The 23,869-nt window shown below is 37.9% G+C and overlaps 1 protein-coding gene across 6 annotated transcripts in view; it reads right to left on the bottom strand.

Annotated features, from left to right (window-relative positions):
• The window catches only part of LOC150088181 (rho guanine nucleotide exchange factor 10-like protein), a 465,691-nt gene that overhangs the window by 342,586 nt on the left and 99,236 nt on the right, over positions 1-23,869 (bottom strand). For all 6 annotated transcript variants that reach the window (XM_090369366.1, XM_090369362.1, XM_090369365.1 and 3 more), the window contains one exon: positions 11,739-11,950. In XM_090369366.1, coding sequence (XP_090225492.1) covers positions 11,739-11,950 — 212 coding nt within the window. The remainder of the gene's footprint in view (positions 1-11,738; positions 11,951-23,869) is intronic.

Below are 23,869 nucleotides of genomic sequence, written 5' to 3'. Positions count from 1 at the left end.
TTATTCCCTCCCATGTGTGTAGTTTGAACAAGAGGAAGAATGCCATCACTACTGAGTTCGGTTAATGCATTCAAAGCCTTAAACACTTCAATTATATCACCTTCCTAGTCTCAAGACACAGAAATTTGCAGAACTGAAGGCTTTCTTTGTAAGACCACCCTTTGTTCCCTTCACTAATCTCATCGCACTTCTCTGAGGCCATTGTAGCAGATCTACATCATTCTGAAAATGATGCCTTGTACAATGAGATAATCGTCCCACTACCCCTAACAGAAAAGTACCTGTATACAACAGACAAAACCTCACGAAAAGTGCTGGCAGCTGTCTGCACTGCTCACAGAAATTCACATGTGATGGCACAATTACCCCCAGGTTTTTCTTCCTTTTCCACTAGCTGAGTGTAGTACCACACAGTTGAAAGTTAATTAGCATTAGTAGAGGCATATGATGAAAGAAAGCAAGCTTATGCAGCATCAGCCAAAAAAAACGCTCCCATTTCACCCCTCCGTTCGTTCCAATTACCTGTCCAACACAGCCTTAAATTTATTTGGGCTATCAACTTTCACAACAAAGGGTGGAACTCTGTTCCACCAACCAACTACCCGCTGGCTAAAGGCAAACTTCTGCACATCTATCATACATCTGTCTTTCCTCAATTTGAATTTATGCCCTCTCTGGTGATTATTCTGAGAAAGAGGAAGAATCCCATCAGACCTGAGCATGCTCAAACTATTCAAGGCTTTATACACCTCAATCGGATCACCTCGCAGGTGCCTAGTCTAGTCTCCAGACACTGTAATTTGCAAACCTTAAGCCTTTCTTCGTAAGAGCAACCTTTTGTTCCATTCACTAATCTTGTTGCCCTTCTCTGTACTCGTTCCAACAGCTCTACATCCTTCTTAAAATGAGGCCTCCAGACCTGTACACAGTACTCAAGGTGTGGCATGACCATTGCCTTATACAAGGGGATAATCATCTCCTTATCCCTGCTAGAAAAATTCTTGTGTATCATTGACAAGACACCATGAGCTACTCTTGCAGACCATCTGCACTGTTCAGAGAACTTCATATCTGCCTACACAATTACCCCAGGTCCTTTTCACAACAAAGGGTTGAAGTCTTTACCACTGTCAATGTAGTACCACACAGTTGATATGTTACTCTGGGGTTACTGCTTCCCATATGTTGATTGATTTGGTAGTTGCTGGCGCATCAGCTTCTGTGGCCATATTGCACCTCACAAGGTTTTTGCAGTACTTTGATCCAAGCCCGAGGCAGGAATTGAACCCACGACCTTTGGGTTGCCGGGCAGGTACTTTACCCACTCCGCTAGCCCGGTCGGCACTTCCCATATGTAGTACTTTACATTTGTCAATGTTAAACTTCATTTGCCACCTCTCAGCCCATCTGCTCAATTTTTCTAGATCCTGTTGCAGCAGCGTACTGTCATTAGTGTCCTTAACAACCCTGCCAACCTTCGTATCGTCTGCAAACTTGGACATTAATATTGATATACTATCACCAATATCATTTATAAATACAGAAAACAATAATGGACCCAACACTGAACCCTGAGGGACCCACTAATAACATTAGTCCACGATGAGCAGTGTCCATTGATTACCACTCTCTGTCTTCTGCCACTCAACCATCCCTTTATCCATAGCAGCAATTTGCCTCCAATGCCACACTGCTTCAATTTGTTCAGCAGTCTTCCATGTGCAACAGTATCAAAAGCCTTTCTAAGATCCAAATATATGATATCAAAGTTATTCCCTGCATCCACATCATTCCTTTGTGACCACATCACAGTATCCAATCAAATTGGTCAGGCAGGACTTTCCCTTAACAAAACCATGCTGTGTCAGCTATAACTGAAGTCTTGTCTAGATGATCCTGCAGTGCTTCTTTAACCAGTGCCTCCATTAATTTTCCTGGAACAGAAGTTAAACTAAAAGATCTATAATTACTTGTTGCCCTTTGATCCTCCTTTGTAAATTGAGGTTACATTTGCACATCTCCAGTCCATGGGTACTTCCCCTGAGTCCAAAGAAGCTCTCATAATTATGGCAAAGGGTTTGCTTACTTCCTCTGCTGCCTCCTTTAATATAACTGCACCCCAGGTGTCTTTTTTATGTTTATCTTCGACTTCTACTCCACTTTCCACTCAGTTATTACAAAATCATCTAGCTCACTGCCAGAGTTTAATTCACCTCTGACATTTTCCCTCTCTGAATAACCCCTCATGTGTGAATGTACAGGCAAAATATTCATTTAGTTTGTTAGCACCTGAGCAGGATCATCAACAGTTGAACCATCAATATCCAGTTGGACCAATCTGATTCATCCCTTTCCTTCTAGAGTTTACATAGGTAAAGAACTCTTTGCTGTTTTTCTTTGCATCCTTTGCCTGCCTAATTTTTTTTGTGACTTGGTTACAGACCAGTTTATATCTATCAGAGGCTTCCATGTCACCCATTAATTTATATGTATCCCATGCATTTTTCTTCTCTGCCATACGTCTCATTAATTCATCTGACATCCATTTAGGCCTAAACCTTGAACAATAACCTTGAACAATATTTCTTAGTTGGTATGTAAAGCCTAGTAGCTTCCAAGATAAATTCTTTGAATGCTTCCCATTTTGAATTTGCTGTTGGTAACATCATCAGTTGATCCCACTGTATAGAATATAAATACTGTTTCAGACCACCGTAATCTCCTTCACGAAAGCAAAAACCCTTCCCTTTACTCCTGATGGTAGTTACCTCTTTGAGTAAATTCCACTTCAGCACACTGTGATCACTGCCACCTAGTGGTTCCTTTATCTGCAGCTTCTTAATGCATGAAGAATCACTACTTATAATCAGATCAAGAATATTACTCCCTGTAGTTGCCTCTCAAACATGCTGATGTAGAAAACAATCATCCAATATATCCACAAAAGCCTTGCTAGTGTGTGAGTGACCAACCCACAAATTCCAGTCAATATCCGGGAAATTAAAAATCCCCCATTATAAGACTCTCTGATTTACTGGCCCACTTTATTTCCCTGCACAGTGTCTTATTATACTCATCACAGGCCATTAGGCCTATAACACACTCCTACTCTCAATTTTGATCTCCCAATGCTTATGTCACACCAAACTGACTCGACACTGCACTGTCCAGCAATGTCGACTGGCTTCACTTCCTTGGATTTTATGTGTTTCTTAACTAATAGCATAACCCCTCCTTCCTTCCTATCCTGTTTATCCTTCGTGTACACATTGGACTCCCAAAATTCCAGTTCTGCATTCCTTATATCTGTGTGGCACCACATCTCTGATATCCCAACAATATATGCCTTTGGTGTTTTGAGCGATACCTCAAATTCATCAAATTTATTTACCAAACTCCTAGCATTGGTGTATACAAAGTATACATGCACCTGTTCCTATTCTTAGCTACCCTAACACAACCCATTTGTTTACTTGTACTGCAATGACTCCCAGCAGTCTCTGAAATACTCGCATCTTGTTTTCCAAGCTGCTGCTTTATTCTAATAGAGGCAGTGCAAGAATCATTTTCACCTCTGCCAGTGGCCACTGTTAATCTATTAGTCCTTGTATCTCCCCAAGCTAGCAGTAATTGGGATTACTGCTATACAAATGCAGTAATCCCAATTGCCTTTGTCAATCTTAAACTGCCATCTGCCTAATTTTTTTTTTAGATCTTGTTACAGTAGCTCACCTTGATGACTGTCATTAACCACCTTGCCAAACTTTGAATCATTTGAAAACTTAGATATTAAGCCTGATATACCTTCACCAATATCACCGATAAATAGATAAATATTGAAAACAACAATGTAAAACAACAGTCAATGAAGAGAGAATTAGGAGAGTTTCCTGTGCGGACGTGCCTTTCTGCCGCTCTTGGAACAGAGAAGTTTTTTCTGATTTATTTTCTGCTTTATTAGTTTAAATTGACATATTAACTTATTTCTAGAGTAGCTTTATATTCCTATTTACGGTACTTAAAGTTAAAGTAACTTAGATAGAGATTTGTAGGTATTACTTAGTATCGGAAAGGGTATCAAATTCACGTGTTTACCGTTCATAAACAGCCGCCATTGTTACGTGAAAATTAATCAGTAAAATCTATTAATCTTGTCGAACTTCATTGGCAATTAAATTGTACTTTTAACTATACATATAACCACTTAGGTTACGGAACATAAATAATTAGTAAAAATAAATAATTAATACATAACTTGACACGGAAGTTATATAAAGGGATTTCGTAGATAACACTCATTACTGAAACGCGATACAGCATATCCGGAATTCGATAGCATTAGCTTTGTATAGTATAGTGCATAATATAATATTGTCAATTAATCAGTAGATCTATTAATCTTGTTAAACTTCATTGTCAATTAAATTGTACTTTTAACTATATATATATATATAATGACTTAGAGTACAAACGTAACTAATTAATACATACTTGATACGGAAGTTATATAAAGGGAACTCATAGATAACACTCGATACTGAAAAATAAATATAGCGTTATAACTATGTTAAGATACAAGTTTAAGGTTTTAATTTTGTTCTGGAATTGTAATTTTATTGACATTTAAATCGAAATCATGACTCTGACCAGAGCAGCAAAGCAAAAGGTTCAAGCTAATGGGAGTGCTGTGACTCAGGGGAGAACTGAGGGGGGGCAGTTGCCCTCTGAATCACAGCCTTTTAAGATGCACTGTTTGCTTGATGTTTGCGGAGCAATCGGGTACGGGACATGATACTGCCATGGGGGATGTCTGTGTGTGCACGATGCAAGGAGTGCAAGGAAATTAGGTGACAATTCAGCGTTGTTATGGGCCTATATGAGACCTTGAAGGACAGGGTGGATGCCCTCGAAAGAAATAAATTGAGGGGCCCATCAAGCTCTCAGCTGCCCACATCAACACCAGAGCTTGCACTTGGTCATCTTGCAACACAGAGGCAGCCCCCAAGGCAGAATGCGCTGGTCCCACAGGAACTAGTAGTTGTTGGTGACTCTACTGTCAGGGAAACGGGGAACATGCTTTGTAAAAAGGATAGGTGTAACAGGACCAGGGTATGTCTGCCAGGGGCAAAGGTTGATGACGTTGTAGAGCAGATATCATCTTTTAAGGGCACAAAAGGTGATATAGTTGTACACGTTGGCACTAATGATATTAAGAGTAGGAGACCAGCGGAATTACTTAACAAGTACAGGTCACTGTTGAAAAAAAGCCGTGAAGTAGGGTTGAATTTGAAAGTGTCTGCAATTCTGCCCAGACACGATAGGAGGGAGTATATGATGAGAGCCTTGTCGATCAATTCAGCCCTGGAAAGATAGTGCTAGGCTCAAGGGGTAGAATTTTTTTCAGCCTGGAATGTACTTGTTAACAGGAGAGATTGCTTCTACAGGGACGGGATACACTTAAATAGAAAGGGTGCAAGAATATTTGCTGATGCTATCGAAGCAGTGTTAGGTGGGTCGGAAAACTGCTAGCTTGGGGGGAGACAAAGACTAATGGATTAACAGTAGCCACTAGCAGAGGTGAAAGAGATTCTTGCACTGCTTCTATTGGAATGAGCAGAAGCCTGAAAAACAAGATGCATGGTATTTCAGAGACTGCTGGGAGCCACTGCGGTACAAGTAAACACATGGGTTGTGTTAGGGTAGCTAAGAATAGAAACAGGTGCATGTATACTTGTGTGTACACCAATGCTAGGAGTTTAGTAAATAAATTTGATGAATTTGAGGTATTGCTGAAAACATCAAAGGCAGATATTGTTAGGATATCTGAGACGTGGTGTCACACAGATATAGGGAATGCAGAACTGGAATTTGGGGAGTACAATGTGTATAGAAAGGAGAGACAGGACAGGAGGGGAGGGGAGGAGGGTTATGCTATTAGTTAAAAAACACATAAAATCCAAGGAAGTGAAGCCAGTCGACATTGATGGACAGGGCAGTGTCGAGTCAGTTTGGTGTGACATAAGCATAGGTAAATCAAAATTGAGAGTAGGAGTGTGCTATAGGCCTAATGACTCTGATGAGTATAATAAGATACTGTACAGGGAAATAGAATGGGCCAGTAAATCAGAGAGTCTTATAATGGGGGATTTTAATTTCCCAGATATTGACTGGAATTTGTGGGTTGGTCACTCACACACTAGCAAGGCTTTTGTGGATTTATTGGATGATTGTTTTCTACACCAGCATGTTCGGGAGGCAACTACAGGGAGTAATACTCTTGATCTGATTATCAGTAGTGATTCTTCATGCATTAGGAATCTGCAGATAAAGGAACCACTGGGTGGCAGTGATCACAGTGTGCTGAAGTGGGATTTACTCAAGGAGGTAACTACCTTCAGAGGTAAAGGGAAGGGTTTTTGCTTTCGTAAAGGCGACTATGATGTTCTGAGACAGTATTTAAATTCTATACAGTGGGACCACCTGATGATGTTACCAACAGCAAATTCAAAATGGGAAGCATTCAAGGAACTAATCTTGGAAGCTACCAGGCTTTACATACCAACCAAGAAATATTGTTCAGGGTTCAGGCCTAAATGGTTGTCAGATGAACTAATGAGACATATGGCAGAGAAAAAAAATGCATGGGATACATACAAATTAATGGGTGACATGGAAGCCTATGATAGATATAAGTTGGTCTGTAACCAAGTCACAAAGGAGATTAGGCAGGCAAAGGCAGATTATGAGAAATCCTTGGCAAAGGACGCAAAGAAAAACAGAAAAGAGTTCTTTACATATTTAAACTCAAGAAGGAAAGGGATGAATCAGATTGGTCCACTGGATGTTGATGGTTCAACAGTTGAGGATCCAGCTCAGGTGGCTAACAATCTAAACGAGTATTTTGCATCTACATTCACACATGAGGAGTTATTCAGGAAGGGGAATGTCGTAGGTGAAGTAAACATTGGCAGTGAGCTAGATGATTTTCTAATAACTGAGAGGAAAGTGGAGGAGAAATTGTTGAGGATAAACATAAAAAAGGCACCTGGGGTGGATGCGATCTATCCAGTTATATTAGAGGAGGCAGCAAAGGAAGTAAGCAAACCCCTAGCCATAATTATGAGAGCTTCTTTGGACTCAGGGGAGGTACCCATGGACTGGAGATGTGCAAATGTAACCCCAATTCACAAAGGAGGATCAAAGGCTGACACAAGTAATTATAGACCTGTTAGTTTAACTTCGGTTCCAGGAAAATTAATGGAGGCACTGGTTAAAGAAGCACTGCAGGATCATCTGGACAAGAATTCAGTTATAGCTCAGACACAGCATGGTTTTGTTAAGGGCAGGTCTTGTCTGACCAATTTGATTGGATACTATGATGTAGTCACAAAAGAACTGGATGCAGGGAATAACTTTGATATTATATATTTGGATCTTAGAAAGGCTTTTGATACTGTTGCGCATGGAAGACTGCTGCACAAATTGGAGAAGTGTGGCATTGGAGGCAAATTGCTGCTATGGATAAAGGGATGGTTGAGTGGCAGAAGACAGAGAGTGGTAATCAATGGACACTGCTCAACGTGGACTAATGTTATTAGTGGAGTTCCTCAGGGGTCAGTGTTGGGTCCATTGTTGTTTTCTGTATTTATAAATGATATTGATGATGGTGTATCAGGCTTATTGTCCAAGTTTGCAGATGATACCAAGGTTGGCAGGGTTGTTAAGGACACTACTGATACTATGCTGCTGCAACAGGATCTGGAAAGGTTGATCAGATGGGCTGAGAGGTGGCAAATGAAGTTTAACAGTGACAAATGTAAAGTACTACATATGGGAAACAGTAACCCCAGATCAACGTATCAACTCTGTGGTACTACGCTGACAGTGGTAGAGAATGAAAAGGATCTGGGGGTAATTGTGCAGGCAGATATGAAGTTCTCTGAGCAGTGCAGACGAGCTGCAAGAGTAGCTCATGGTGTCTTGTCAATGATATACAGGAATTTTTCTAGCAGGGACAGGGATGTGATTATTCCCTTGTATAAGGCATTGGTCAGGCCACACCTTGAGTACTGTATACAGGTCTGGAGGCCTCATTTCAAGAAGGATGTAGAGTTGCTGGAACGAGTACAGAGAAGGGCAACAAGATTAGTGAATGGAACAAAGGGGTGCTCTTACGAAGAAAGGCTTAAGTTTTGCAAATTACAGAGCCTGGAGACTAGGCATCGGTGAGGTGATCTGATAGAGGTGTATAAGGCTTTGAATGGCTTGAGCATGCTCAATGCCGATGGGATTCTTTCTCTTGCTCAGAATAATCACCTGAGAGGGCATAGATTCAAATTGAGGAAGGACGGATGTCGGATAGATGTGCGGAAATTTGCCTTTAGCCAGCGGGCAGTTGGTTTGTGGAATAGACTCCGATCGCTTGTTGTTGAAGTTGATAGCCTAAACAAATTTAAGGCTCAGCTGGACAGGTATTTCGAACGAACGGAGGGGTGAAATGGGAGTAGTGGTTTTTTTTTTTTTTTTTTTTTTTGGCTGATGCTGAATAAGCTTGCTTTCTTGCATCATATGCCTCTACTAATGCTAATAGAAGTGCCCATTGAAAACCACTCTATCTTCTTCCACTTAATTTGGATCATATACACTTACCATATACTTGGATTTCAGCCTTCCTTCCTGAAATCTAAGTATATGATGCACAATTATTATTATTTTTGCATCCAGTTCCTTGAGTGTGCAGTTCAACATGAAATTCTCTGAGAAGTGCAGATGGGTTGCTATGTCAGATCATGAGGTTCTATCAATGAGAGACCTCATATATACAGGTAACCCTTGTATAACATGATAGTTTAGTTCCTACAAAATCTCATGTAATGCAAAACGATGTTATACGGGACTAAGAACCGTATAACATCGTATAACACAGTACAAGAGGGGGGTTACATTCCAAAAGCTAACAAAAATACACCATTTTTTTAAATAACTATCAGAAACTTAATTTTTATAGTAGTAATAACTTAATATTTTAACTTTATTTTTATAATAGTAGTAATTTTAATAGGATTAACTGAACAAACGTCTTACCTTACAAATTGTGATACTTATATGTCAGATAATTCACGTTCATTTATTTTTCTTCCTCTTCATCGCTACTAAGCACAATCTCTTCTGGAGCATCTAGATTTCGTGTACCTTCTGCTGTCTTGAAAATTCACAAACCGCACTCTTCAAAGTCACGATTATTTTTTATGGTCTCAAACAAGCACAAGTTCAACAGCACAGAACCTAACCCAGGGATCTCCCAAAAAAAAAAAATACAGCGGACCCCACTTTAAACAATATGTGAAAATCTGAAGAATATTTTCCAGTTAGCAAAATAAATTTACACTTATATACATAGCTTAATTAATATGTACTGTAATATGTAAATACTAATTGATATTTCTGTTCACTGACTTTTTTTTTTTTTTGTAAAATTTAAAACGGTAAAAATAATAAGCAATTAACAAAGAACATGGCATGCACAAGTTGCAAGAAACACAATACACACAAGTGAGATACGGAGTAATGAGTTTCTAAAAATTTATTTAAGTTTTTTTATGTGAGTGATTATTTTGTGGAAGGGGAAACACTTTTCACCATAATAAAGTGAAAACCCAGAGAATTCCAGCTATATATACTACAGCAAATGCAAGAAGATCGAGTTTACTACCTGTTTATAATTGATTACACACTAACAGAAAAGACCAATAAACGAGAAAGTGCAAATTGTTTTTATTGTTTTATGGTAGTGACCTCCAGAAATGTGCTTTAGAAAAATATCATGAAGGCAGTAATGACCAGTGAGTCAACAGCAGGGTTTCACAAAAAGGAATGGAAAAAAAAAAATGAAAAAAATAAAATACGGAGATTTCCCAATAATTTTTTTTGCATAACAACTAGCTAGTCAACAGTGGGAATTCACAAAAAAAAGAATGGAAATGTTGAAAATTTGCATCCAACATAATAGTAGGGTTTTCTCTACACAAATGCTCAAAAATATCATGTTATGCAAGATTTACCATAATTCTCAAACCATGTTAGAGCAAAACCTTATTATAGAAGTACCATGTTGTGCGAGGATTGCCACAATTTATCAATTGTGTTAGAGCAAAATCGTGTTGTGGAAGTACAGTGTTATACGGGGGTTGCTCGTAATTATATGCCTTTTTCAATTAATTCCGATTAACATTATAAATCCTGATTCCTCACAAAGACCTTTCAAATGATATACAGGGTGTCTCAAAAACACATGGCATAACTTCAGGAATGAGTTCCTCATATGTAGACAATAAAAATATTTTATATCAACATAGTTCTGGAAATGCTTGGTTCCCGAGTTATTAACTGGAATGCCTTATCTTCGGCAGGTGATTTCCTTCATCACAAGGTACTGACTGAATCTGGTGTATGGGCTGAGGAAAACAGTCCATACACCAGATGGTGTATGGGCTGAGTTTTCCTCCAAGCTCACCTGATTTAAACCTGCTAGATTTCTTCTTGTGGGGCCATTTAAAGTCATTGGTGTATTCGACTCCAGTAGTGTGGAAACTCTCCACAATCGAATTGTAGCAGGTTGTGAGACAATACAAAACATGCCAGGAATTTGGCATCGTCTTTGCGAGACCATGAGACGTCGATGTGAGGCCTGTATTCAGGTAGAAGGTGTACATTTTGAACAATTACTATAAGGTGATGTGAACAGTTAAGTGTCATAGAAAGACCTTCAAAACTCGGAAACCAAGCATTTCCGGAACTATGTTCATCTGTGAATATCACTAAGGCACGAAAGTGAGGAGTTGTACCACACTGCTGCAAGAACCACTGGCAGAACATTACTCGTGCAGGGTAATCTGCTGATGACAACGTCTGTACCCGTTGCAGATGGTAAGGATACAGTTGTTCTAGCAACACTCTCCAAATAGTCGAACGTTGAACAGCCAGTTGCATTGCTATTCTGCGTGTGCTGATTCCAGGAGTGGCATGCACAACATCCAAAATCTCCTCCTCTACTTCAGGAGTCATAGATCTTGGTCGTCCTCTGTCGGCAGCACAAGGTGTAAAAGGTCCCATGTTCACAAAGGCGGCAATGGATACCTTCAAACGTTTTCCTGTCTGGACATCTTCGTTCTGGGAACCTTTCGTGGTACAAATGACGAGCCTCCAGAGTATTGCAGTCCACCAAACCATACATAAAGTGCATATCCGCTTGCTCCTGATTTGAGTACATGGCAGAATGGAAAACCGCTGGACTCTGTCAGTACCTTGTGACGAAGGAAATCACCTGCAGGAGATAAGACATTCCGGTTAATAACTCGGGAACCAAGCATTTCCGGAACTATGTTGATATAAAATATTTTTATTGTCTACATATGAGGAACTTATTCCTGAAGTTATGTCGTGTATTTTTGAGACACCCTGTATATCTTTGTCGACATAAAAAAAATAAAAATGAGGGTAAGAATGTGGACAAACATATTCAAGAACAGCTTTGATAACGTATAACAGATTACAAGAACTGCTTTTATAATGAGATGGTGAATTACGAAATTATTTAGATTATTTGAATCTTCTGAATAAAAATAGAACCTGTTATCACAAGAATAAGACTAGTATATACCAGTTAGGGTGAAAGAAAAATAAAAAAGCAAACTGCACTCAGTTCTAAATTCCAACAACAGCTTAAAAAAAAAAAATACCTCTTGACTCTTTTTTTTCTTCTTTCTGCCAATAATGTAAGAAGCTAACTTTGAAGCACCACTTTCTTCCTCTATCTCTTCACTAGCAGAGCTTGTTGAATGCTCTCCTCCTACTTCAGAACCAAACCAACTAACAGTGTCCTCACTTTCACCTCTGCATATCTGCTGAAGGTCAACTTCTTCGTATATATTGTCTTCTGCATTTTGTGATCCTAGTAACAAAGAATGAAATATAAAAATTACTCAAAGTTTTTAAAGGTTTTTATTGTGTACACTTTTTCATCCTATAAAAAATACACTTGATATTACGCAATTTTATTATAAAAATACTATACAGCTAAGAAAATACACCCATCATACTTTCTTTGACGTGTTGGGGTGTTTAATATATTCACACCACGGTGAATATTCTTATCTGCCCTACTGGTGCCTGAAGTAGAAGTTGTTTCATCACACTCCTCACCTTACAGACAGGTTGCATTTATGTGAGACAAACTGCAACCAATTTTAATTTTTTATTATATAACTAGCATTTATTACATAACTAGGAGGAGCAACCCACTGACGAATCACTGAGTGAGTGCTGGGGTCTAATCCTGGTAGAGCAATTCTCTGAAAATGGGAGAAATCTCCACAGAAATATATGAAATATTTCTGTGGAAATACTTTAAATATTACAAGTGAAATATTCACTTTTAATATTCACACCTTCACCTTATATTATTATTAGTTACAGGGTGCAAGGGAGCCTGAGGCTTATTCTGCACCAGCCAAAAAAAAAAAAAAAAATTTCCCTGAGTTATTCTGAGTGAGTGAGTGAGAGCGAGTCAAAAATAGAAGAGAATCACCAAGAAAGAGAAAAATGATGATATCCAGCTCGGGACCCTCATGTGCCAAGCCAGTACTCACCAGATGTGAGCCCCTATATTAATCTTCTTTTTCAAATTATGTGATTTGTGTTGGGTATACAATAACTATATTTGATAATAATACACAAACTTAGTTTTATAAAGTTATGCATATTTAGATAGATATATATATATATATATATATATACACACTGTGGGGGAAAAAAAAAAAAAAAGTCACTACAAAGTTCAGTCAAATAAAGAAAATGCTCCTTTTCATAAAAAAAAGCGTATTTGTTCACTTTCATTAACACCTACATCATTTATAAGACATTACATCCCAGATATCTAATAAATTTAAAACTAAAGGAAATGTTACTTATAATAGAAACAATAAATAGTCAAGTATTTACTCTGAATACCTCATATAAATGCATTCCAGACACAATCAGAGGCTGTCCTCCATAGTCTGGACTGCATTTATATGAGGTATTCAGAGTAAATACTTGACTATTTATTGTTTCTATTATAAGTAACATTTCTTTTAGTTTTAAATTTATTAGATATCTAGGATGAGTGTAGGTATATACTCACAAATGTCACCAGTAATGATGGAAGAAACAACATATGGATCAGTGGCAACACTGGCCCACGTGTTCCTTCAAAATTTGATACTAACCTGTGAGAACTCACTGGTCAGTGACAAAATCTGGCTGATATGTAGTGCATTCTCAAACCAAATAAAATAATGATTTGTTTGCATTGGCTGTTCCCCCCCACACGTAAAAACCCACAGAATTCCAGCTATCGGTATTACTGCAAATGCAATAAGATAGTTTACTACTGATTTATAATAGATTGCACTAACACAAAAGGCCGATAAACGGGAAACTGCAAATTGTTTTTATTGTTTTATAGTAGTGACCTCCAGAAATGTGCTTTAGTATAATATCATAAAGGAGTTCAGAATCGATTCTTATAACTGAACATATGATAACGATGAAAGTGTAGTGCATTTTAATGATTTGAATTGGTTTTTGAAATTAAAGCAACTGACCCCACTAGATCATGTTAAACAGTGCAGACTTATTTTACCTTATGATGGAATGGGCTTACAATTGTCTCAAACTGGACCACATGGTCCTTCCTCTCAGCCAATAGCATCATTTGTAAATGTGTTGGCTGCGTGTTTTGTTTTTGAATCCTTTATTCAAAGTGATTTTTTGTGTTGTGCTTTAAACAAGATATTAGTTTTAATCAATATGTACAATTTCCATTATAAAAATCACCTTTTAGGGAGATAAATAGCTTAGTTATATAACAAAAATTTCAACTTCCAAGGTCTTGGAACAAATTACCAAAAAACAATGTGTTATTGGGTCCACATTACGATATTTTCATGATATGATGGTATCTCTGGAATGGATTAAATCGTAAAGTGGGGGTCCAGTGTATATGCAATGGTAAGGCCACATGTTGAGTACTGTATACAAGTCTGGAAGCTTCGTCTTAGGAAGGATGTGGATTTGTTGGAATGGGTGCAGAGAAGAGTAAAAGGTACTCTTAGTTTTAGCACCTCAAAACTAGGCACTAACAAGGAATGAGATATATAGTAGTAGCAAGTTATGCAAGTATAAAAGCTTAAATAATATCGGCAAAAAAAAAAAAAAAAACCAGGCACTTCACCCATCCACACCCTCCAAGACTTTGTCTAGTTCTTCCTTCAATTTATTCAAACCATCCACTTCCACAACAATAGATGGAATCCTATTCGGCACATCTATCCCGCAACCATTCTTCCTCGGTTTCAATTTATCTGTGTAGGAAGAATGCCATTAACATTTAACTTACTGAATCCATTCAAGGCCTTAAACACCTAAATCAGATCTCCCCACAGGTGCCTAAGTCTCCAGATGATTCAATTTGGAGAACTGAAGCCTTTGCAGGTAAGAGAGCCCTTTTCTTCCCTTCAACAATCTGGTTGCCCTTCTCTGCACCCATTCCAGCAGATCTACATCCTTCCTAAAGCGAGGCCTCCAAGGCCAGCATACAGTACTCAGATGCATCCTAATCATAATCACCTTATTCCTGCTAGCATAGTTTCTGTATATCACTGACACAACCCCATGAACTGTCCAGATAGCATATCTGCACAATTACCCCCCCCATGTCTTTTTCATTTTCCACAACCCTGAGTGTAGTACCCACAGTTCCTGAGCTACTCTGGGATTACTGCTACTTACATGCAGTACCTCGTGTTTGTCAATGTTAAATATCAATTGACATTTCTCAACCCATTCAACCTGATTTTCCTAGATCTTGTTGCAGCAGCATACCATCATTACTGTTGTTAATCATCATGCCAACCTTTGTATTGTCTGTAAACTTAGACATTAAGCCTGATATACCTTCACCAATATCATTAATAAATATTAAAAACAACAATGGGCCCAGCACTTATTCCCCAACTATATGGGACTAATAACATTAGCCCAAAGAGCAGTGACCACTGATAAACACTTATCTTCTTCCACTTAACCATCCCTTTATCCATGGCAGTAACTTGCCCTTAATGCCACATTGCTCCAGCTTACACAGTCCTTCATGTGCAACCTTTATGTGCAGCACTGTAACTCTTGCTCAGATAACAACACATACGGAGTCATTTAATTTAAATGGAGGAAGGATGATTGCAGGAAAGGTGGGCAGAAATTTGCTTTTAGCCAGAAGGTAGTTGGAATAAATTTAAGGTGAAACTAGACAAATTATCAGATGGGATGTATGATGCCAGTAGTGTAGATTTTCTTCTTTTTTTTTATATGATGTACAAGCTTGCTTTGTTACACCATTTGCCAATACTAATACCATTTCAAACAATCCTTTGAAATAATTTCCTTGATACACACTGCTTCCAAGTTTCTGCAACTTCCTGAAACATTCTTGATGTGGTTTTTTTTTTGGAATCAATAATAATTCCTATTTGTATTCTCATCAATTTTTTCAGCCACTGCAAATTTGTAAGCAGAGCTAAATGAGCAATTATGTTGGATGAAAAATCAAAGTATGCAAGAGTATTGTCATGATGTGAGTACTAACTCTCTGAAGCTCACCTTGTAGTTTTCTCCTAACAGCATCGTGCGCCAGAGAACTGTTTTGTAGCATTCCTGGTTCACTATTTAACTATATGGGATAAATTTATAACAATGCCCTGCAAAGTAAACATATACATTAAGCATGATCCTCACATTTGAACATTTGCTTTTTTGGGCTTGGAGAAGACTTTCTTTGCCAACAGGACTCTTTCTTTCCTTACCATAGGCATATACTCACAAATTGTCACCAGTAATGATGGAAGAAACAACATGTAGATCAGTGGCAACACTGATCCACATGTTCCTGATGTTCCTTCGGAATTTGATCCTAACCTGCGAGAACTCACTAGTCAGTGACAAAATCTGGCTGAGATGCAGTGCATTCTCAAATCTTGTGTTAAAGTTGACTGACATGTCCTGCAAGAAATACAGTTCTAGCAACTTCATAGATGACTTCAAGAAAGATAATTTCAAAAACGTTATGGATAAACTAAGCAATGATCACTCCTGATCAGATCGTGAACACAAACAATTTATTCAATGGTTTTAGATGGAGCATGGTCAGAGCAAGGATCATTTTTAATAGTCAAGTAGCCCTCTTTAAGGGGGCTCACATCTGGTGAGTATGGGCTTAGCACACCCAGGGTCCTGAGCTGGATATCATCATTCTTTTCTCTCTCTCTCTCTCAGGGTAACTCAGGAATATTTTTTTTTTTTTGGCTGGTACAGCATAAGCCTCAGGCTTCCTTGCGCCATATAGCTAATAATAATAATAAATCACTAAAAGGCAGTTGAACAGCACATAGCATTCTCTCCAAAAGCTGTTCTTAACATTTCGTAGGTATCTATTGCACTTTTCCCTAAATTGAAACAAAATTTGATGCAAATTTGGTTTTCAATAAAATCAATCATTTTAGAATGTGACAAAATACAAAAAACACCTATTAAACATGTATCATTTCAGAATGATTGCAGATAATGCAGATAATCATGCATTACTATGTCTACATGTTTCAACAAATAGCAACTTGGTCGGTTTGGTTTTTTTTTTTTTTTTTTTTTTAGGAGCATTAGCAACTGAGGCCATATTGCTCCAGGGATATGCGGTGGTCATTCCCTGACCTTTCCGCATCCTCCGTATTTGGTGGTCACGGGCTCGAACCCCGGTCTAATCAAGAAGCGTGTGCTACGCACTGCTGCACCTGCCCACCTGGCTACGGAGGTGCCCTAGCAACTTGGTATGACACTGCAATTTGAAAATAGGTTCAGCCCTCAAATTTTTGTTCATACCTTGTATTTTAATATCACTTTTATCAATGCATTCATATTAAAGAGAGAAAAAATCCCAAATGGAAAAGAGCTAGAAGTCATTGTATAACTTTTCTGTACCAATTATTCTTAAATGGTTGAGAATTACTCTTTTTTTTTTTTTTTTTTTTTTAGGTAACACACATGGGCTTACTTTGACCAAACTACTAAGAAATGCCTTACCCACCTACAATGTCTTTGTGTGGCAAGCTGCATAACTTCAGGAAGTTCTTAGAAAATTAAATGCACTTAATACTACAGAACAGCAAATTAAATTTTTTGATACTTTTCAAAATACAATATAACTCACACACATATGGTTGTTTCACAAAAACTTTCTCCTTTCTCCTCCTCACCTTTAATGCAATCTTTGTCTTTAATGTCACAACTAACCAAATAAAATAATGATTTGTTTGAAAATATAACAATACATAGCATTGTTTTTCTATCTCTGCTTCCTTAGCACATTACTGCCCTTCCCATGACACTAATAGAGCATGGACTTATGCTCTTCAGAAATGACATTTATTCCCAAGTGAACACATTCAACTTTCAAACATACATTCATCCATACATTTCATACATTCAAACATACAACTTCCATGTGCAACAGCTGTTGCACATGGAAGACTGCTATACAAATTGCAAAGATATGGCATTAAGGGTAGGTTGCTATAATGGATAAAGGGATGGTTGAGTGGGAGACGACAGAGTGGTCATCAGTGGACACTGCTCTTCGTGAACAAATGTTATTAGTGGAGTTCCCCAGGGTTCAGTGTTGGGCCCATTGTTGTTTTGTATATTTATCAATGATATTGATGAAGGTATATCAGGTTTAATGTCCAAGTCTGCAGATAATACAAAGGTTGGCAGGGTTGTTAATGACAGTAAAGACAGTATGCTACTCCAAATTAAAAAATCATTAAGCAGGGTGCTTAATGATTTTGTAATAAATGAGAGCAAAGTGAAGGAGAAATTGTTGAAGTTAAACATAAGAAAGGCACCTGGGGTGGATGGGATCTATCCAGTTATATTAAAGGAGGTGGCAAAGCAACTAAGCAAACCCTTAGCCATAATTATGAGAGCATACTTGGACTCAGGGGAGGTCCCCACGGACTGGAGATATGCAAATCTATCCCCAATTCACAAAGGGGGATCGAAGGGTGACACGAGTAATTACAGATTACTTAGTTTAACTTCTGTTCAGGGTAAAATAATGGAGTCACTGGTTAAAGATGCATTGCAGGATCATCTAGACTAGACTGCAGCAATAATTCAGACACAGCATGGGTTTGTTAAGGGAAAGTCTTGTCTGACAAATTTGATACGATATTATGATGGGGTTACAAAGGAACTGGATGCAAAAAATAATTTTGATATCATATATTTGGATTTCAAGAAAGCTTTTGACACTGTTGCGCATGGAAGACTATTGTACAAATTGGAGAAGAATGGTATTAAGGGTAAGTTGCTACGATGGATAAAAGGATGGTTGAGTGGGAGAAGACAGAGGGTGGTAATCAATGGGTGCTGCTCTTCGTGGATTAATATTATTAGTGGAGTTCCACAGGGTTCGGTGTTGTGTCCACTGTTGTTTTGTATATTTATCAATGATATTGATGAAGTATATCAGGTTTAATGTCCAAGTTTGCAGATGATACAAAGGTTGGCAGGGTTGTTAACGACAGTATGCTACTCCAACTATATCTAGATAAGTTGGGCAAATGGGCTGAGAAGTGGCAACTGAAGTTAACATTGACTTCAGTTGCCATATGTAAAGTACTGCATATGGGTAGCAATAACCGAAGAGAAACATACCAACTGCATGGTACTACACTCAGGGTAGTGGAAAGTGAAAAGACCTGGGGGTAATTGTGCAGTCAAATATGAAATTCACTGAGTAGTGCAGACGAGCTGCCAGGGAAGGTCATGGAGTCTTGTCAATGATATATAGGAATTTTGCTAGCAGGGACAGGGAGGTGAGTATCCCGTTATACAAGGCAATGGTCAGGCCACACCAAGAGTGCTGTGTACAGGTCTGGAGGCCTCATTTTAGGAAGGATGTAGAGTTGCTAGAATGAGTACAAAGAAGGGCAACAAGATTGGTGAGGGGAACAAAGGGGTGCTCTTACCAAGAAAAGCTTAAGTTCTGCGAATTGCAGGGCCTGGAGAGTAGGCACCTGAGAGGTGATATGATTGAGATGTATAAGGCCTTGAATGGCTTGAGCAAGCTGAATGCTGATGGAATTCTTCCTCTTGCTCAGATTAAGAACCTGATGGGACACAGATTCAAATTGAGGAAAGACAGTTGTAGAATAAATGTGTGGAAATTTGCCTTTAGCCAGCAGGTAGTTGATTGGTGGAACAGACTTCCATCTTTTGTTGTGGAAGTTGACAGCCTAAATAAATTTAAGGCTGCACTGGACAGGCATTTGGAACAAATGGAGGGGTGAAATGGGAGGGGTTTTTTTGGCTGATGCTGCATAAGCTTGCTTTCTTACATCGTATGTCTCCACTAATGCTAAATTTGCTAATATAGTTCATAATCAAATAACACAAAAATCAAAATAATATTCTCTCCCCCCCGTGGGGAGAGAATATTAAATAATACCCCCCCCCGGGATATTATTTTATTGTTCCATACAATTAATCAGTTTGTTTGTGCAATTTTAGTGACTCGTATGCTTATTCAATAAATACTTAGATTTTATTTTCTGCAAGTACACTCTAACATGAAACTTAGCATTAATAGTGGCATATGATGCAAGAAAGAAAGGTAAAGCAGCATTAGCCAGAAAAAAAAAAATATATATATATGCATGTAACTTGTATGCACAAAAGATGTTTTATTTTCTATGAATACATCCTTGACTTGGTAGGGGTTATTAAGGGTTTTAGGAATGAAAACAATCTGAGCATGTTTAACATTTTAAAACATTTTTTTACTTTTTTTGACAATTTCATCAATTTGAGGTTGCAATACATGTTCAATAGGTAAATTTCTTACAATCGGTTTGTGACAGCTAAAATAGAAAACGTACATTTGAAATTGTAGTCTAAATGTCTTTGAAACACGCATATATAGGGTTCAACGTTATAATTAATTGTTCATTACAAGTCATGAACGATGTAACGTTTTATGACCACGCCCGCTACTTACTCCATCGAATCAATGTTAGTAAATGAGTTAGAGCCGTTTAGGAAGTGATGTCATTTGCTTCATTTCCATCTTGCATTTTCATTACCAATCAGTTTTTACTTCAGTCCGAAATATTTATTATGGATGATGTAATGTTTTATGCTCATGCTTGCTACTTACTCCACCAAATCAAAATTAGTGACTGAGTTAGCATCACTTAGGATGTGACCTCATTTGTGTCATTATCGTCTCGCATTTTCATTACCAATAGTTTTACTTCAGTCCGAAAAATTTAGTAGGTGCCACCAATTTATTTAAGATAAACTTCCACGACAGAAGGAAATTTGTTCCAGCAATCAACCACTCACTGACTAAATTTGACTAAAGGCAAATTTAGTCAGTGAGTTATTCTATGCTGCAATTTACAGAACTTAAGCCTTTCTTCATAAGAGCACCCCTTTGTTCCTCTCAAGCAATCTTGTTGCCCTTCTCTGTACTCATTCCAGCAGCTCTACATCCTTCCTAAAACAAAGCTTCCAGACCTATATGCAGTACTCAAGGTGTGGCCTGACCACTCCCTTATTCAAAGGGTTAATCATCTCCTTATTCCTGTTAGCAAAGTTCCAGTATATCACTGACAAAACCTCGTTAGCTGCTCTGGCAACCTAGCTGCACTGCTCTGAAAGTTCATATCTGATGGCACAATTACCCCAAGGTTTTTTTTCATTCTTCACTACCCTGAGTGTAGTACTACACAGTTGGTATGTTACTCTGGGGTTACTACTACCCATGTGCAGTACTTTACATTTGCCAATGTTAAACTTCAGTTGCCACCTCTCAGCTCATCTGCCAACTTTTCTAGATCCTGTTGTAGCTGCATACCATCATTACTGTCATTAACAATCCTGCCAACCTTTGTATCATCTGCAAACTTGGACATTAAAGCCTGTTATACCTTCATCAATATCAGTGATAAATATAGAAAACAGCAATGGTCCCAACACTGAACCTTGGGGGACTCCATTAATAACATTAGTCCATGACAAGCAGTGTCACTGACTACCACTCATTGCCTTCTCCCATTCAACCATTCTTTTATCCATAGCAGAAACTTTCTCTTAATGCCATACTGCTCCAATTGGTACAGCAGCCTTTATGTGCAACAGTATTAAAAGCTTTCCTGAAATCAAAGTATATGACATCAAAATTAATTTTTGCATCCAGTTCCTCTGTAACCACATCATAGTATCCAATCAAACTGGTCAAGAAGGTTTCCCCTTAACAAACCCATGCTGTGTATGAACTATATCTGCAGGCTTGTCTAGGTGATACTGTATTGCTTCTTTAGCCAGTGACTCCATTATTTTCCCCAGAATAGAAGTTAAACTAACTGGTCTGTGATTAGTTTTGTCACCCTTTCATCCCCCATTGTGAATTGGGGATACATTTGCACTTCTCCAGTCCGTGGGGACCTCCTCTAGATCCAAGGATGCTCTCACAATTATGGCTAAGGATTTACTTACTTCCTTTGCTGCCTCCCTTAATATAACTGGATAGATTCCATTCACCCCAGGTACCTTTCTTGTGTTTAACTTCAACAATTTCTCCTCCACTTTCCTCTCAGTTATTACAAAATCATTTCCCTCCCTGTTAGAGTCTGATGCATTTCTGGCCTCCACTTCTCTACAGGCTTCATGTGTAAATGTAGATGCAAAATACTCATTCAGTTTGTCAACTACCTGAGCAGATCACCAACAGTCGAACCATCGATATCAAGTGGACCAATGTGATTCATTCACTTCCTTCTAGAGTTTACATAAGTAAAAAAATCTTTGCTATTTTTCTTTGCATCCTTTTCCAAACAAACTGAATTTTATATGCTGTCAGAGCTCGTACAATTCTGTTAACATGAAACCTCTATTAATATGTAAAGTAGCGAGACAAACCAAATTCTGTGTGTCACGGGATCTCACTCTCTTTCAAAAAATTCTCACTCTTTCCTAAAATAATAAATAAGTTATCTGTTCATTTTCTATGGACTGATGTATTTCACATCATTTTGACGAACAAACTAAGGGGATATATTCTTCACATAAGAATGAAAGTTAACTAACGTGAAGAAATTTAAAAGTCCTTAATTTCTGTTCATAAATGAAAAGTATTCCCTTCAAACAATTAATCATTAATCATTGCCATTTTCTCCTTGCCATTACTGACTGCAAACTGTAATGTCAATAGCTGCAAACGTAAAGGCAACCTAGTCAATATCAACCAGGCATATGTCCTGCAAGTCACACACCACACTCAACAGCAATGGAGAAGTGGTACACTTCATGTTCTTGAGTTTTTACCAACTGCAATACCAGGATAACTAGCACAATGCTTAAACTTTAAAAACATATCCAAAAGTATGCTGTGCTTGTTGATGAACAATACAACTATTATATCATGGCAAATATTCATAAACAGACAAAGGGGATACCCAGATTAAAGACAGAATTAAAAAATATCTGCTCAATTTACAACGCACTCATTAAGATTATTTTATTTGTATCCACAAATTGTGTAGTCTGCTAGACCATTTCTGATTAATTTTTGTCTTTAATCTGGGTATCTGCTTGCGAAGGGGGGGGGGTATCGTTGTTAATGTTCTCTCTTTTATTTTCAGTTTCACTGGGTAAGTACTTTGATAATGGTTTGTAAAGAACAGAACAAATCGCATGCACATGCACACACACATCCCTATAACAGATTTAGATGTTACTGAAATGCTATGTTCCTTTATTTTTTAAGACACAAGTGCCTTGTGGTTGGGGCCCTGGCAGATGAAATCCTTTATTACATTTTATTTAATAGTATCCTATCATTTATTTTGGCTGACAGGGCTAGCCAGGTGGGTAAAGTGCCTGCCTGGCAAAACAAAGGTCCCGTATTCGAATCCCGCCTCAGGCTTGGATCACAGTAAAATGCAAAAACCTTGGGAGGTGCATTATGGCTACAGAAGCCGATGCGCCAACAACTAACAAAAAAAAAAAAAAAAACATCATTCATTTTCTGGCATTGCACAAACACAGAGACAAAATCATCTCAGCAAGCTTTGATATATTTCTTAAGTGCTAAAATCTGTTATCACTGCATTTGTTTCAAAAGACAAAAGAAATTAAGAAAACATAATTCTGAACTATACATGCAAAAGTAAATTCATGTTATTAACTCTAAACTGGGTGAAAAAATCAATTCATTTTCTTAAAAAAAAAATAACTTAGTGTATGCACCCATATATCCCCTTGAAACCAAATTTTAATGTCAAATTATATGAAGAAAAGAATTTTAAGCATGGAAAATACTGATACTTACCAAACTAAATGCAACTATCTCCAGATAATGATGACACTGAACAATCCAAGATAGGAATGTAAAGAGAGAATGAGATTAATTTCTAATCTGTAAAACAAATATGCTGCACAAGTCTTCAGAAGTTGCAATTTTAACGTTTTTTTTTTCACTCTGACAATAGACTAATCCTTTCATAAGCTTGTCACTAATCCAATATAATCATTATGCCTCCTTTGATGACTGTTTAAATGATCAATTGAAGAGTTTCAAAAGGGATCCAATTTGCTGATCTTCATAGGCACTAAAAATTTATTTTTGTTTATTAAGGTTTCTTCTGCAAACTTGTGCTTCACAACTCAAGCTGTACTGTACTTTATCTTGTGGTCTTCATAGATGAATATCATTCTA

The sequence above is a fragment of the Mastigoproctus giganteus genome, chromosome 3 (genome assembly GCF_048544385.1).
Source record: "Mastigoproctus giganteus isolate SK-2022 chromosome 3, ASM4854438v1, whole genome shotgun sequence".
Lineage (NCBI taxonomy): Eukaryota > Metazoa > Arthropoda > Arachnida > Uropygi > Thelyphonidae > Mastigoproctus > Mastigoproctus giganteus.
This window is presented reverse-complemented; position numbering and strand designations above follow the sequence as displayed.